General features: G+C 37.5%; 1 protein-coding gene across 1 annotated transcript in view; it reads right to left on the minus strand.

Annotated features, from left to right (window-relative positions):
- Nucleotides 1–5225: 5225 nt before the first annotated feature.
- Nucleotides 5226–12960, minus strand: part of LOC113894635 (transmembrane protease serine 11F-like) — a 138878-nt gene continuing 131143 nt past the window's right edge. Inside the window, exons 9-10 of the mRNA XM_027545308.1 lie at nt 11977–12119; nt 5226–5623 (exon numbers count right to left, since the gene is read on the minus strand). Of these exons, the coding sequence (XP_027401109.1) occupies nt 5465–5623; nt 11977–12119 (302 nt within the window). The 3' untranslated portion in view covers nt 5226–5464. The remainder of the gene's footprint in view (nt 5624–11976; nt 12120–12960) is intronic.

The raw sequence follows: 12960 nt of genomic DNA on the forward strand, positions 1-12960 counted from the left end.
TATAAAGATCATGGCATCTGGTCCCACCACTTCATGGCAAATAAATGGGGAAACAATGGAAACAGTGACAGTCTTGATTTTCTTGGGCTCCAAAATCACTGTGGACGGTGACTCTAGCCATGAAGTTAAAAGATGCTTACTCCTTGGAAGAAAAGCTATGACAAACCTAGACAGTGTATTAAAAAGCAGAGACATTGCTGACAAAGGACCATATAGTCAAAGCTATGATTTTTCCAGTAGTCACGCACAGATGTGAGAGCTGGACAATAAAAAAGAGTGAGCCCCAGAGAACTGATGCCTTCGAATCAGTGGTGCTAGAGAAGACTCTTGAGAGTCCCTTGGATAGTAAGAAGATCAAACCAGTCAATCCTAAAGTAAATCAAACCTGAATATTCATAAGAAGTACTGATGCTGAAGCTGAAGTTCCAATCCTTTGGCCATCTGATGAGAAGGGTCCACTCATTGGAAAAGACCCTGATCTGGGAAAGATTGAGGGCAGGAGGAGAAGGGGATGACAGAGGACGAGATGGTTGGATGGCATCACTGACTCGATGGACATGAATTTGAGCAAACTCCAGGAGATGGTGAAGGACAGGGAAGCTTGGCATGCTGCAGTCCATGGGGTCACAAAGAGTTGGACACAACTAAGTGACTGAACAACCAGTATGAGCTATATTATATATTGTTTCTCTTCAAGAAAATGATAACTATAATTTCAACAAAACAGTGGTATTTGAAAAATAACATAAAGCAATACTAATGATAAACACAAATGCTAAGACTGTAAAAAAACTTAATGAAATCTTAGTGCATGTGCAGCATCAGCTGTGCTGTTATGTTTATAATAATATACCTGGCACTTTTCAAGCAGTTTGAAACGTTCTCTGAATTTGGACTCTCTCATTCAAGAAGAAAATCTCACATCATTGTGAGGTAGGTAGGTTAACGTTCCATTTAAAAAGTTAAGGGCAATTGGGAGCAAAGATATATTTCTCTTAATTGCCTGACATGATTACATTTCTCTCATTTCTTATGAGCCATAGTTAAAATTTTCAAGCAAGAATGTTCATTTTAAGCATTCACAAAATCATCTTAATCAAAACTTCTAGTTTGCTGCATTTTAGTGCACTTCCTATAGTTTAGTTTATAAAACAGATCTTCTAATGAGGCATTAAAAAGAGCAAAATGAAATCGCTCAGTCGTGTCCGACTCTTTGCGACCCCATGGACTATAGCCTACCAGGCTCCTCCGTCCATGGGATTTTCCGGGCAAAGGTACTGGAGTGGGTTGCCATTTCCTCCTCCAGAGGGTCTTCTGGACCCAGGGGAACCCAGGTCTACCTGCACAGCAGGCAGACGCTTTACCCTCTGAGCCACTAGAGAAGTTCAGAGTTTAAAAAGAGCAAAGTGAAAGTGAAGTCGCTCAGTCGTGTCCGACTCTTTGCGACCCCTTGGACTTGTAGCCCACCAGGCTCCTCCGTCCATGGGATTTTCCAGGCAAGAATACTGGAGTGGGTTGCCATTTCCTTGTTCAAAGCAAACACTTTGTTTTAGCAAGATCTGAAATCTTTTGCTGCTCCTTATTTTAAAATATGGTATAGATTCTTAATTTACACCACATAAAGGCTTTAATTAGAAAGTTTAGTGTAGAGGGATGAGAAAGAGAAGGGATATTGTGTATATTTGTAGGGGAAACTTTCCATGGATTATTCTGACCTGCCAATTTAAGTAGCTCTACAACTTCACCTACATTAAAATCATCCTTCATTTCCATAGGTATAGTTGGATATAGTTTTAAGTGGTATTGTTTATCTTAACCATAAAGCTGGTTAGATTAAATGACATACTTTGCCAAACACGATATGAGTTGAACTTTTTTCCTAGGAGAAACACTGGTCTAGCAATAATCATTTCATTCCAGTGACTTCTAGAACCACAATATCCCTGTCTAGTGAACATGCATAACTCATGACTGAACTGGATGAATGAGTTCCTGCATTCTTTTCCTCTACTGATTATCATCTACTGTGTTTCCTGGGGAAATTCTCTTGGCTTTGAATTCTTGAAAAAGAAGTTTCATATAGATAATCTCTTTGGTCCTGTCTAGCTCTAACAGCTATAACTCCAGCATTAATTTCAATAATTTGTAACAGGTTCATTTTTCACTTCCATGATGACATGAATGAATGCCTTGCACACATCCCATCTCTGTCAAATAAATATATGAGCAAAGCATCAAGTTCACTGGATGATTGCTATTAATGTATTTTTGCTCTTAGTGTTATTGAATCATGAAGATTTTCCTGAGAGGTGGTTAGACATTGCAAAATTTTTGTTTCAATCTTGTTCTAGCATTAAAAATTAACCCTTTCATCCACATGGCACCCCAAATTCTACCAAGATTCTACAGGAATTATGTGCTGTCATAATTTACTGTCAACTAAAATGGCTTTGACCTGTCTTTTTAAAAACAATGAGTCAGACAAATTGTAGAGTTGTTATTTTTTTTCCTATGAAAAGATGTGTGTGTTATTATAGTATTTACAGCATACAAGACACAGCCCAGGCTTTTTTTTTTTTTTAACCACAAAACATCTTCAAAATTCACAAAGCAATACTATTGATAAATAAAATTAACACTGTAAAAAAACCCACTTCTGTTTAATTTTAATGCATTTACAGCATCATCTGTACTAATATCAGTTTGCAGTAATATACTTTGCATTTTTTGAGCAGGCTTTAAACATTCTTTGATTTTTTCAACTCTATTATTTTACAAGAAAGCTTTACAACAATGCCATGTGCTAGATCACCCAATGTCCCAAATAGTAGATGGAAAACATGAGGAAGCTATTGCATGATCCTCATATCACCACACAACAGATCAGAATCAAACTAGAAATAGTATATATAAATCTATTTTTTAAATCTGCTTTTCCATTTCTTAGATTTTTATAGTCTATTGCATTTATTCCTCTCATATGTGTCAAAATGTCATTGGGCTGAATTAAATTAACTGTATTATAATTTAAATAAGTATATGTAGTTTCACAGATATTTATATGCAAAGAGTAGCCATAGTCTTCTGAAATAAAAATATAGGTACACAAAAGCACATATCCATCCAATCTAGACAGATTTGTTTTCTTGTGTCTACCAAAGGCTGTGTTAGGGTTTAATATAAAGAACTTACATCATCATCATCAATCAAACACATTTTGAATATGTTAAATATTTTCCAAAAAGCTTTGGCTGTATCTCTACATATAAAAGGAAGCATAAGGATTTAAATTTTTATTCTGCTTTTTCTGTTGATATTTAGTTGCTAGGAGTCATCAGATCAGAAATTTGGTGATCTTTTGTTTTCAAAAAGGAAGTATATATGAATAACCATTTTGTGACTATTATATCTTAACATTTACATTAAATGACTAGAAGTTGTTTAGTTACATTTATCTTGTTTACATATATATTACACATAACAAACATACATGCAAATTTAAAGTTTTGGTCATTAAAGAAACTAAGAGGTTAGATTTTTCTTAGATAAATCAGAGCAACAAGTCTAGAATTTGAGACCTCATGTTTGGGACCTGAGTGTGAATCCAGCTTCATCTCTGTGGCCACAGCCTTGATGACAGATGACCAAGCATCTTATGACTACTTGTGTATAAGCAAACTTGGTTAGACATACATTACTGAGGCATACAAAACTGATTTTGAAAACCTAGTAATTCACCTAATTTTTTACAATGTAATTTAAACTATTCTGAAATCAATTACATGATTTTAAAGAAGCAAAGTACAATTTTTAAAAAGTATATTGTTTTATTGAGTCCAAAGCACATTAATAATAATTCATAGCAGCTAATCCATATATGTGCTTCCCAGGTGGCTCAGTGGTAAAGAACCAACCTGTCAGTGCAGGAGACATGGGTTCGATCCCTGGGTCAGGAAGATCCCCCTGGAATAAGAAACAACAACCCATTCCAGTGTTCTTGCCTGGAAAATTACATGGACAGAGGAGCCTGGTGGGCTTCAGTCCATGTGGTCACAGAGATAGATACAACTGAGCATGCACGCATGGCATGACACATATTCCATATTGAGAGCCTGTTGTATAAAGACCCTGTTCCAAGTAATTTACCTGTATGAATGCATTTAATCCTCATAATGATATGAGGTAGGTATCATTTTTATTCTCACTGTAGAGATGAAAGTGCTAATGCAGAGATGTTAAGGACCCATAGTTTACCCATGTCAGAGTCAACATTCAAGCTCAAGCGGTCTGGTTCTAAGACTGTGCTCTCTCCTACTAGACCTGGGGCTGTTTTAAGCCCCAGGTCATTCACTCATTAAACACGTTCATTAACTTTAAAATTCATAAAGGCATTCCTTCCCATTATAACAAACTTTTATATAGTGTATAATATATGCCAGACACTGTGCCAAGTACTTTTCACAAATCAGATTTCCTAACCTGACATTCTAGTAGACATCTGACTTGTCAGAGAACTGAAGACTTATAAAAGCACTGTATATGACATAGGTATATCTAAATGATAATTGGATGTTTCATTCCACCAAAAATCTAAAGAGTGCTTGTTTTGTTAGTAATCATTTGAAACATCTCTGATGGCCTAGGTTCCATTAGTTCTTTTTATCCTCCTTATATCCATGAAAAATTGCTCCCAGGAGTTGTCTCCTTTTCAGTCTAGCTTCAAATGATGTGTGAATGGAAAGATGCTGTTAAAGAATAAAGCAGAAATGCTTATTAACAATACAACATGCATCCTGAAGTTAGTACTGATGTGTATAACCCAATGTTAATAGCAAGTTCAGATATATTTAAACACCTTTTACATGGCAATTCTCATGGTTTATTATTTACTTATTCTGTATTTATTACTTATTCTGTATTTATTATTTATTCTGTATTATTATTTGTAAACCCAGGTTAGAATTCAAGTTATATTGCAAATCTCACACACTCCATTCAAGCCATTGAAGGTCCAGTAATCAGTCCTAGAATACTGGAGCCCTGAATCCTCAAGGATGGTTGCTGTTTCATATTTTGTTAGATGAATCCCAAGTGCTCCAGGTACTATATGAGGTAAGATTTTTGAGAGCCTTGGCAACACTTCATATCCTGTGGAAAATGATGTTCCCATCTTCAATGAAGGAAAGTTTATATAAATATTCATCTGATTAATAGGATCACAATTTCCCATGTGAGTGAGGAGTTGGTGCTGCCTGTCATTTGCTGTATCTTTTTCCTTAGGGTAGAGAAAGATTTCTGTCCCATGTACACAAAGTCCACCTCATGATATTAGATTGCTCTGTCTCTGAAGGACTTCTTGACATTCAGCAAAGGAACTGATTCAAATCACAAGAATATAAATAATACATAATATGCAGGAGTTCTAGCTCTATGTGCAATGGATAAAATTCAGGGTCAGTTCACACTAGATACCAGTCTTGGAGGCAATCCAGTTTCGATACTGAGACACTCTTGTGTAGACGCCAGGTTTTTTGGGAAGAGCACAAGATTGTCCCCAACTTACTATACCAACTAGGTACCAGATTTCATGATTATCATAAACCAGAGGTCCACCAGAATCTCCCTAGAGAAAAAAAATTTTTGAGATTGTTAACTCTAATTTAATTCAGTAGGACAATCACTGCAATCATCTCTTCCAGAGGAAAAATGGAAAAAGTTACATAGAACATACAACCAGATTAGAGACAGATTATATGATGGTTCTCTTGACTGAGTTAAAATTTTGTGCTAAATTATTAAGTAAATTATTTTCTAGAAAGACCAATACTAATTTATATGGAATGGCTACATTATTTATGCTTCAGCATACATATATTTTTTGCTAGTTTTATTAGACACTTTAAGCTTGATTTAGTAAGCATTTATCTAAAATATTTAATATGAGGTTGGTATTTGTACATTGAAGGAAATGGCAACCCACTCCAGTATTACTGCCTAGAGAATCCTGTGGACAGTGGAGTCTGGTGGACTGCTGTCCATAGCGTCGCACAGAGTCCGACATGACTGAAGCGGCTTAGCATGCATGCATGCACTGGAGAAGGAAATGGCAACCCACTCCAGTATTCTTGCCTGGAGAATCCCAGGGACAGAGGAGCCTGGTGGGCTGCCATCTATGGGGTCCCACAGAGTCAGACACAACTGAAGCAGCTTAGCAGCAGCAGCAGCAGAAATTTTCTGTGATCTCTTCTGAGTATGTTAGCTCTTGACTGTATTTTATGAACCTACTCTGGCTTTCTTTTCTTTCATTTACCTATTTCTATCTATGTTTGCTTTCTGAATTTTATATAAGTCTTCTTAAATCTCTTTTGGATCAAAGAAGATTATGCAAATAAATAGATGCAAGTATCAAGGTTAAGATTGTGGTCTCAGTAGTTGAACTGCCCAAGTTTCAGGTCCAGCTCTATTAATTACTTGTTGTGTGATCTCAGGTAAGATACACAGGATAAATTTTCTATGCCTCTCCCACTTGTTTCATTTGTTTTTTCTTTTATCAACTATTTATTGAGTTCCTACTAGGTGTCACAGGGCTGCCCTGGTGACTCAGATGGTAAAGAATCTGCCTGCAATGCAGGAGACCCCTGGGTATTGAGGACGCCTGGGTCGGGAGTATCCCCTGGAGAAGGAAGTGGCTATCCACTCCAGTATTCTTGCCTGGAGAACTCCATGGACAGAGGAGCCTGGGGGGCTGCTGTCCATGGGGTTGCAAAGAGTTGGACACAATTGAGTGACCTAACACTTTGCTATGCATCTCAGGCATTTTGATGGGCATTGAGGATTAACAATGACCAAAAATGAACTGCCCCTATGCTCATAGAGCTTGACATTTAGGATAAGAAAAAAATAATATGAAACAAGCCTACAAATATGCAAATGACAACTGTTATGAGTGCTATAGAGACATACAATAGGGGGATTTGACTAGTCAGGGAGGTTAGGGATATTTCCCTTGGTCAAATGTAATCAATCAAATAGCTGAAGGAAGAGAGTGAATCATGAAAAGCAAGACATGAATGAAATGCGTTTTAGACAGAGGGAAGCATGACAAATGCTCTGTGGCATGAAGCAACATGGCATATGCAAAGGCTTGTAGAAATAGGAGACTGGAGAGAGGACAGCAAGTGGGCAAGTGGTACATAATGAGGCCATAGCGGTAAGGAGAGACTATTCTATATAAAGTCCTGTGGGTCTTTTTAAGAAGATTTTACCAGAAGATAAAAATAAAGGTAAAGCACTGAAGATTTAAGTGTGTTTTTTTTTTTTTTAGATCTATATTTTTTTATTTTATTTTTAATTTAAATTTATTTATTTTAATTGGAGGTTAATTACTTTACAATATTGTATTGGTTTTGCCATAGTGTTTTAAGGAGGGTGTTAACATGATCAGATTGCATCCTGTTAGAAACCATCCTGAAATTTATTTGACTAATGCACTACAGGATCATAAGAATGAAAACAAAGAGATAAACTAGATAGTTAATGTGTATGGGAGGTGGTCAAGGGACAGGAAGGGGAGGAGAGGTTGAGAGAGGATAGAAAGACAAAAGATGGTGGAGAGAGATTTAAGGAAGTAAAATCCATGGGATTAGGTGGTTATTTGAATATGGGATAAAGAGAAGTTACAATGGTTTCTAGCCTTTGGCATACCTAATGGAATGAAAGGGAATGCCATTTACAGAAATACAAAACACAGAAAGAAGATTAGTTGGGGAGAAGAATCAGAGCAGAATTGGGTACAACATTTGAATTTGAAGTGCCTTTGAAATATCCAACTGGAGCTGCCAAGTAGGAATAGAATAGATAAATCTGGAGATCAAAGGAGAGGATGGGGCTAAAAGTAAAATTTTATGTAGTATCTGCAAAAAAAAAAAAAAAAAAGATAATTGAAGCTATGAAAGAGAATTAGATTCTCTGGGGAGAAAGTATCAAGTGAAAAGATAAACAGGCATAAATTAACATGTAATGGGTTGGATTAAGAGAAGGACACTGAAAAGGAGATAGAGAATGAGCAGACAGAGATGCAAAGTGAAAATTATTACAAGCCAAGAGAAGACAGTATTTCAATAAAGAGGGAGTGGTAAGCACTATTAAATACTGGTAAGAGGAAAAAAAGACCCCCTCAAATTGTTGATGGTCGTTATTGATTCACTGAAAACATTAGGAAGAGAGATTTTGATGAAGCAATAGGGCAGGAACCATATTGAAACAGTTTGAAGAGTTAGTGAGAGATGAGAAAATTGTGACAATAAACATTTTCTCAAATATTTGATGGTAAAGAGATAAAATGAGATGCCAGCTGAAGGCTTTTTTTTTTTTTTTTCCACGACTTGAGAGATCTGAATAGAGAATTTAGTCACAAGAGAAATGTTGACTCTGGAAGGAGAGAGACTGTAATTGCTAATATATGCATGCTAAGCCACTTCAATTGTGTCCAGCTGTTTGTGACCCTACGGACTGTAGCCCGCTAGGCTCCTCTGTCCATGGAATTCTCCAGGTAAGAATACTGGACTGGGTTGTCATTTCCTTCTCCAGGGAGTCTTCCTGAGGATCAAACCCTCGTCTCTTACGTCTCCTGCATTGGCAGGTGGGTTCTTTACCACTGGTGCCACCTGGGAAGCCCAATTGCTAGTGTAAACTTCCCCAAAAGGTCAACAAGAAGAGGAATCTGAACAGTGGGGAAGGGGCTATCCTTAGTGAAGGGGCAACTTCTCTGTAGTGACCTAAGCTGAAGGTGGATGAAAAGGGTCCAGATAAAGACAGATCTGCAATGTTTGATGCTAGGAAGATGGGGAAATTCCTTACCATGACTTTATTTTTTTTTTGAAAATTCAGAACAGAATCATCAGTTGAGAATAAATGGGCAGGAAAAACTGGAAGTTAAGGAAAGTGTAGAATGGTGGGAGAATTCAGAGAAAGGTAGATTTAGGAAAAAGCAACAAAAATAGTAAGGTTGTCAGCTTTGTTATGTGGAACACATACTGGAGCCATGTGTTCTGTTGTATTTTTTTCAGGAGCCTATGACTTCCCAGATGCAGGCAGAGAGTCTGAATAACTGAGTTCTTCCAGGTTTGGAACTTGTCAGACATAAACACTAGGAAGAGAGAACATCAAGTGGGTTTGGGGTATAAGCAAAAATGTTTAAAAAATGATCACAGTGAAATCTAAATTGGACAAGTGAACAGTGGAAGAAAGGAAAGAATTAATGGACTTGAAACAGCAGAGAAGCTGTGCTCTACAAGACTCTGTGAAATTGAAGAAGGGTGGTATTCAGCCAACAAATATTTGTGCCAAGACTGGTTGAGGTATTCATAAAACAGAGGTAAATAAAATAAATGCTCTAAAATGAGTGCCTTCACAGAGTTCACTTTTTAGGCTAGTGAGACAGTTAAATAAAATATATTGTGCATTGAATGGTGTAAGAGCTAGAAATGAAAATAAAACAGAGAAGGGACACAAAGAATATGTGTGTAAGTTGTGTATGTTGGGCAGTGAGGATTGGTAGGTTGGATTATAACAGTGTGACCAAAGAAACAGAAGTAGCTGAAAATCAGGCAGAAAGGACTGAGGATAGTTGTTAAACAGGAAGATTTGGAAATTTAGTGTCATTGGAGATGGAACAGTTTTTGATGACAAGGTTCAAGGTGTGGCCCTAGGAATAGGTGACTGAGGAGGAGTGAAGGTCCCTGGAGGTTGAGATCTATGAACTAAGGATCCAGCATTTAAATGAGTTGATGACAATATTGCAGAAGTTAGGACAAAGGTGGAATCTATTCTAGGCGTCAATGGCATGAAAGAATGAGTGGAACAAAGTAGAGATATTAGGAGGTAAGGGGATAAAAACAAGATAGATGAGAGATGATGATACAGCTGAATAAAGTGCTTTTCAGAGGAGAGGTTTCTCTGCCTTTTGATTACAAATTTGCTTAAGAAAATAACAATAGAGCATAAGAGGTGGTCTGAACCAGAAACGGGAGCAATAGACTAATTTTCTATTTTGTAAATAGTACTATGTCATGGTACTACGTCAATAGTGCCATGCAAAGATGGACACAATAAAGGACAGAAATGGTATGGACCTAACAGAAGCAGAAGATATTAAGAAGAGGTGGCAAGAATACACAAAACAACTGCACAAAAATGATCTTCAGGACCCAGATAACCACGATGGTGTGATCACTCACCTAGAGTCAGACATCTTGGAATACAGAGTCAAGTGGGGTTTGGGAAACATCACTATGAACAGAGCTAGTGGAGGTGATGGGAATGCCAGTTGAGATATTTCAAATCCTAAAATATGATGCTGTGAAAGTGCTGCCCTTGATACGCCAGCAAATTTGGAAAACTCAGCAGTGGCCACAATACTGGAAAAGGTCAGTGTGCATTCCAATCCCAAAGAAAAGCAATGCCAAAGAACATTCAAACTACCACACAATTGCACTCATGTCACATGCTAGTAACATAATGCTCAAAATTCTCCAAGCCAGGCTTCAACAATATGTGAACTGTGAACTTCCAGATGTTCAAGCTGGTTTTAGAAAAGGCAGAGGAACCAGAGATCAAATTGTCAACATCCACTGGATCATAGAAAAAGCGAGAGTTCCAGAAAAACATCTACTTCTGCTTTATTGACTATGCCAAAACCTTTGACTGTGGGGATGACAAGAAACTGTGGAAAATTCTTGAAGAGATGGGAATACCAGACCACTTGATCTGCCTCTTGAGAAATCTGTATGCAGGTCAGGAAGTAACAGTTAGAACTGGACATGGAACAACAGACTGGTTCCAAATAGGAAAAGGAGTACGTCAAGGCTGTATATTGTCACCCTGCTTATTTAACTTATATGCAGAGTACATCATGAGAAACGCTGGGCTGAATGAAGCACAAGCTGGAATCAAGATTGTCAAGGTATGTATCAATAATCTCAGATATGCAGATGACACCACCCTTATGGCAGAAATTGAAGAACTAAAGAGCCTCTTGATGAAAGTGAAAGAGGAGAGTGAAAAAGTTGGCTTAAAACTCAACATTCAGAAAACTAAGATCATGGCATCTGGTCCCATCACTTCATGGCAAATAGATGGGGAAACAGTGGAAACATTGACAGACTTTATTTTGGAGGGCTCCAAAATCACTGCAGATGGTGACTGCAGCCATGAAATTAAAAGACTTGCTCCTTGGAAGAAAAGTTATGACTAACCTAGACTGCATATTAAAAAGCAGAGACATTGCTTTGCCAGCAAATATCAGTCTAGTCAAGGCTATGGTTTTTCCAGTAGTCATGTATGGTTATGAGAGTTGGACTATAAAGAAAGCTGAGCACTGAAGAATTGATTCTTTTGAACTGTGGTGTTGGAGAAGACTCTTGAGAGTCCCTTGGACTGCAAGGAAGTCCAACCCATCCATCCTAAAGGAAATCAGTCCTGAATATTCATTGGAAGGACTGATTGAAGCTGAAGCTCCAATACTTTGGCCACCTGATGCGAAGAACTGACTCATTGGAAAAGAGATACTGGGAAAGATTGAAGGCAGGAGGAGAAGGGGACGAGAGAAGATGAGATGGTTGGATGGCATCACCGACTCAATGGACATGAGTTTGAGCAAGCTCTGGGAGTTGGTGATGGACAGGGAGGCCTGGCTTGCTGCAGTCCATGAGGTTGTAAAGAGTTGGACATGACTAAGTGACTGAACTGAACTGAACTATGTCCATCTCATTATATTAAACGAAATAATGTATAGAAAGTGTTTAGCATTGTTTTTGCATAATAAACACTCAATATAATAATTTTGATTATCATTTGTTATTTAGGTAAACTGATTCTTTGATAAAATTCATGTCATTTTTTTCTTTCAGGTAAACATATAGGCTCAAATTAGAAATCATTAATGGAAACTTTTCTTTTGAAGTGTTTTGGACTTACCTTACATGCATCTACTTTTCCTTCCATGAATCCGGCACACAACATTCCTGAAGTTATCATGCCATCATATACATCCTTTCTGCTACACACCTCAGTGCTTATGGTTTCTACCCTGGCTTGCCGTAGTTTATTTTGTGTTGGTCCTATTACCCAAACAAAAGAAAAAACAAAACACATGTTCTTTGAACACAGCTATATCTAAGACTCAGAAGACACATGAGTTGTATATTCTTAGGAGTAAAAGCATTAGATTTTTCATTATTAATGATTGCCTAATTTTATTTTCTGTGGCATAAATGTCTACATGCAAGGAAACAGTACACATATATGTGGTGGTGGTGGTTTAGTTGCTGTTGTGTCTGACTCTTGCGTATTTGTGGACCTTCAAAAGTTCTTTGAACCCTCAAAACTACACACAATATTGTGTGTATATGACTTTTTTTCATGATTTTCCACATAAGGAAGTTGAGGCTCAGAGAAGTTCATTGATTTTCCAAAATCTACTCAAGTACAAACCAGGATACAAACTGCACAGGTCTGTTTGCCCAGCTCTATGCTACACAGTGTTATCTCAGAATGTCTCAAAGCATGAGAAACAAAGCAAATACTGAAGATGTACCAACAATATGACACCAGCAGAGAAGAAGGCCAGTGGTTAGGAGGAAAAAATACTGCGTACGTTAGTCTCAAAACATTCACAAACCACGTCCATGTTTATGACCATGGTATATCCTCATTAAAATTAGGAAGAATTTAAACCAGAAAAAAAAAAGCATATGAAGTATACGCAAGCCAGGAGTGTTTATATCTGGCGACTATACAATTTGTAGTAATTTACTTCCCTGTACTCCCATAGCATTTTGTTCCTTCTTAGAGTACCCAGAACCATCTGTTCATCTTATCCATGTTATTGAACTCTCCTCTGCCCCACGACTGCTCCAAATAATTGTGAACTCCTCAAGGATGGATATATGATTCCTTTTA

Source organism: Bos indicus x Bos taurus, chromosome 6 (assembly GCF_003369695.1).
Source record: "Bos indicus x Bos taurus breed Angus x Brahman F1 hybrid chromosome 6, Bos_hybrid_MaternalHap_v2.0, whole genome shotgun sequence".
Lineage (NCBI taxonomy): Eukaryota > Metazoa > Chordata > Mammalia > Artiodactyla > Bovidae > Bos > Bos indicus x Bos taurus.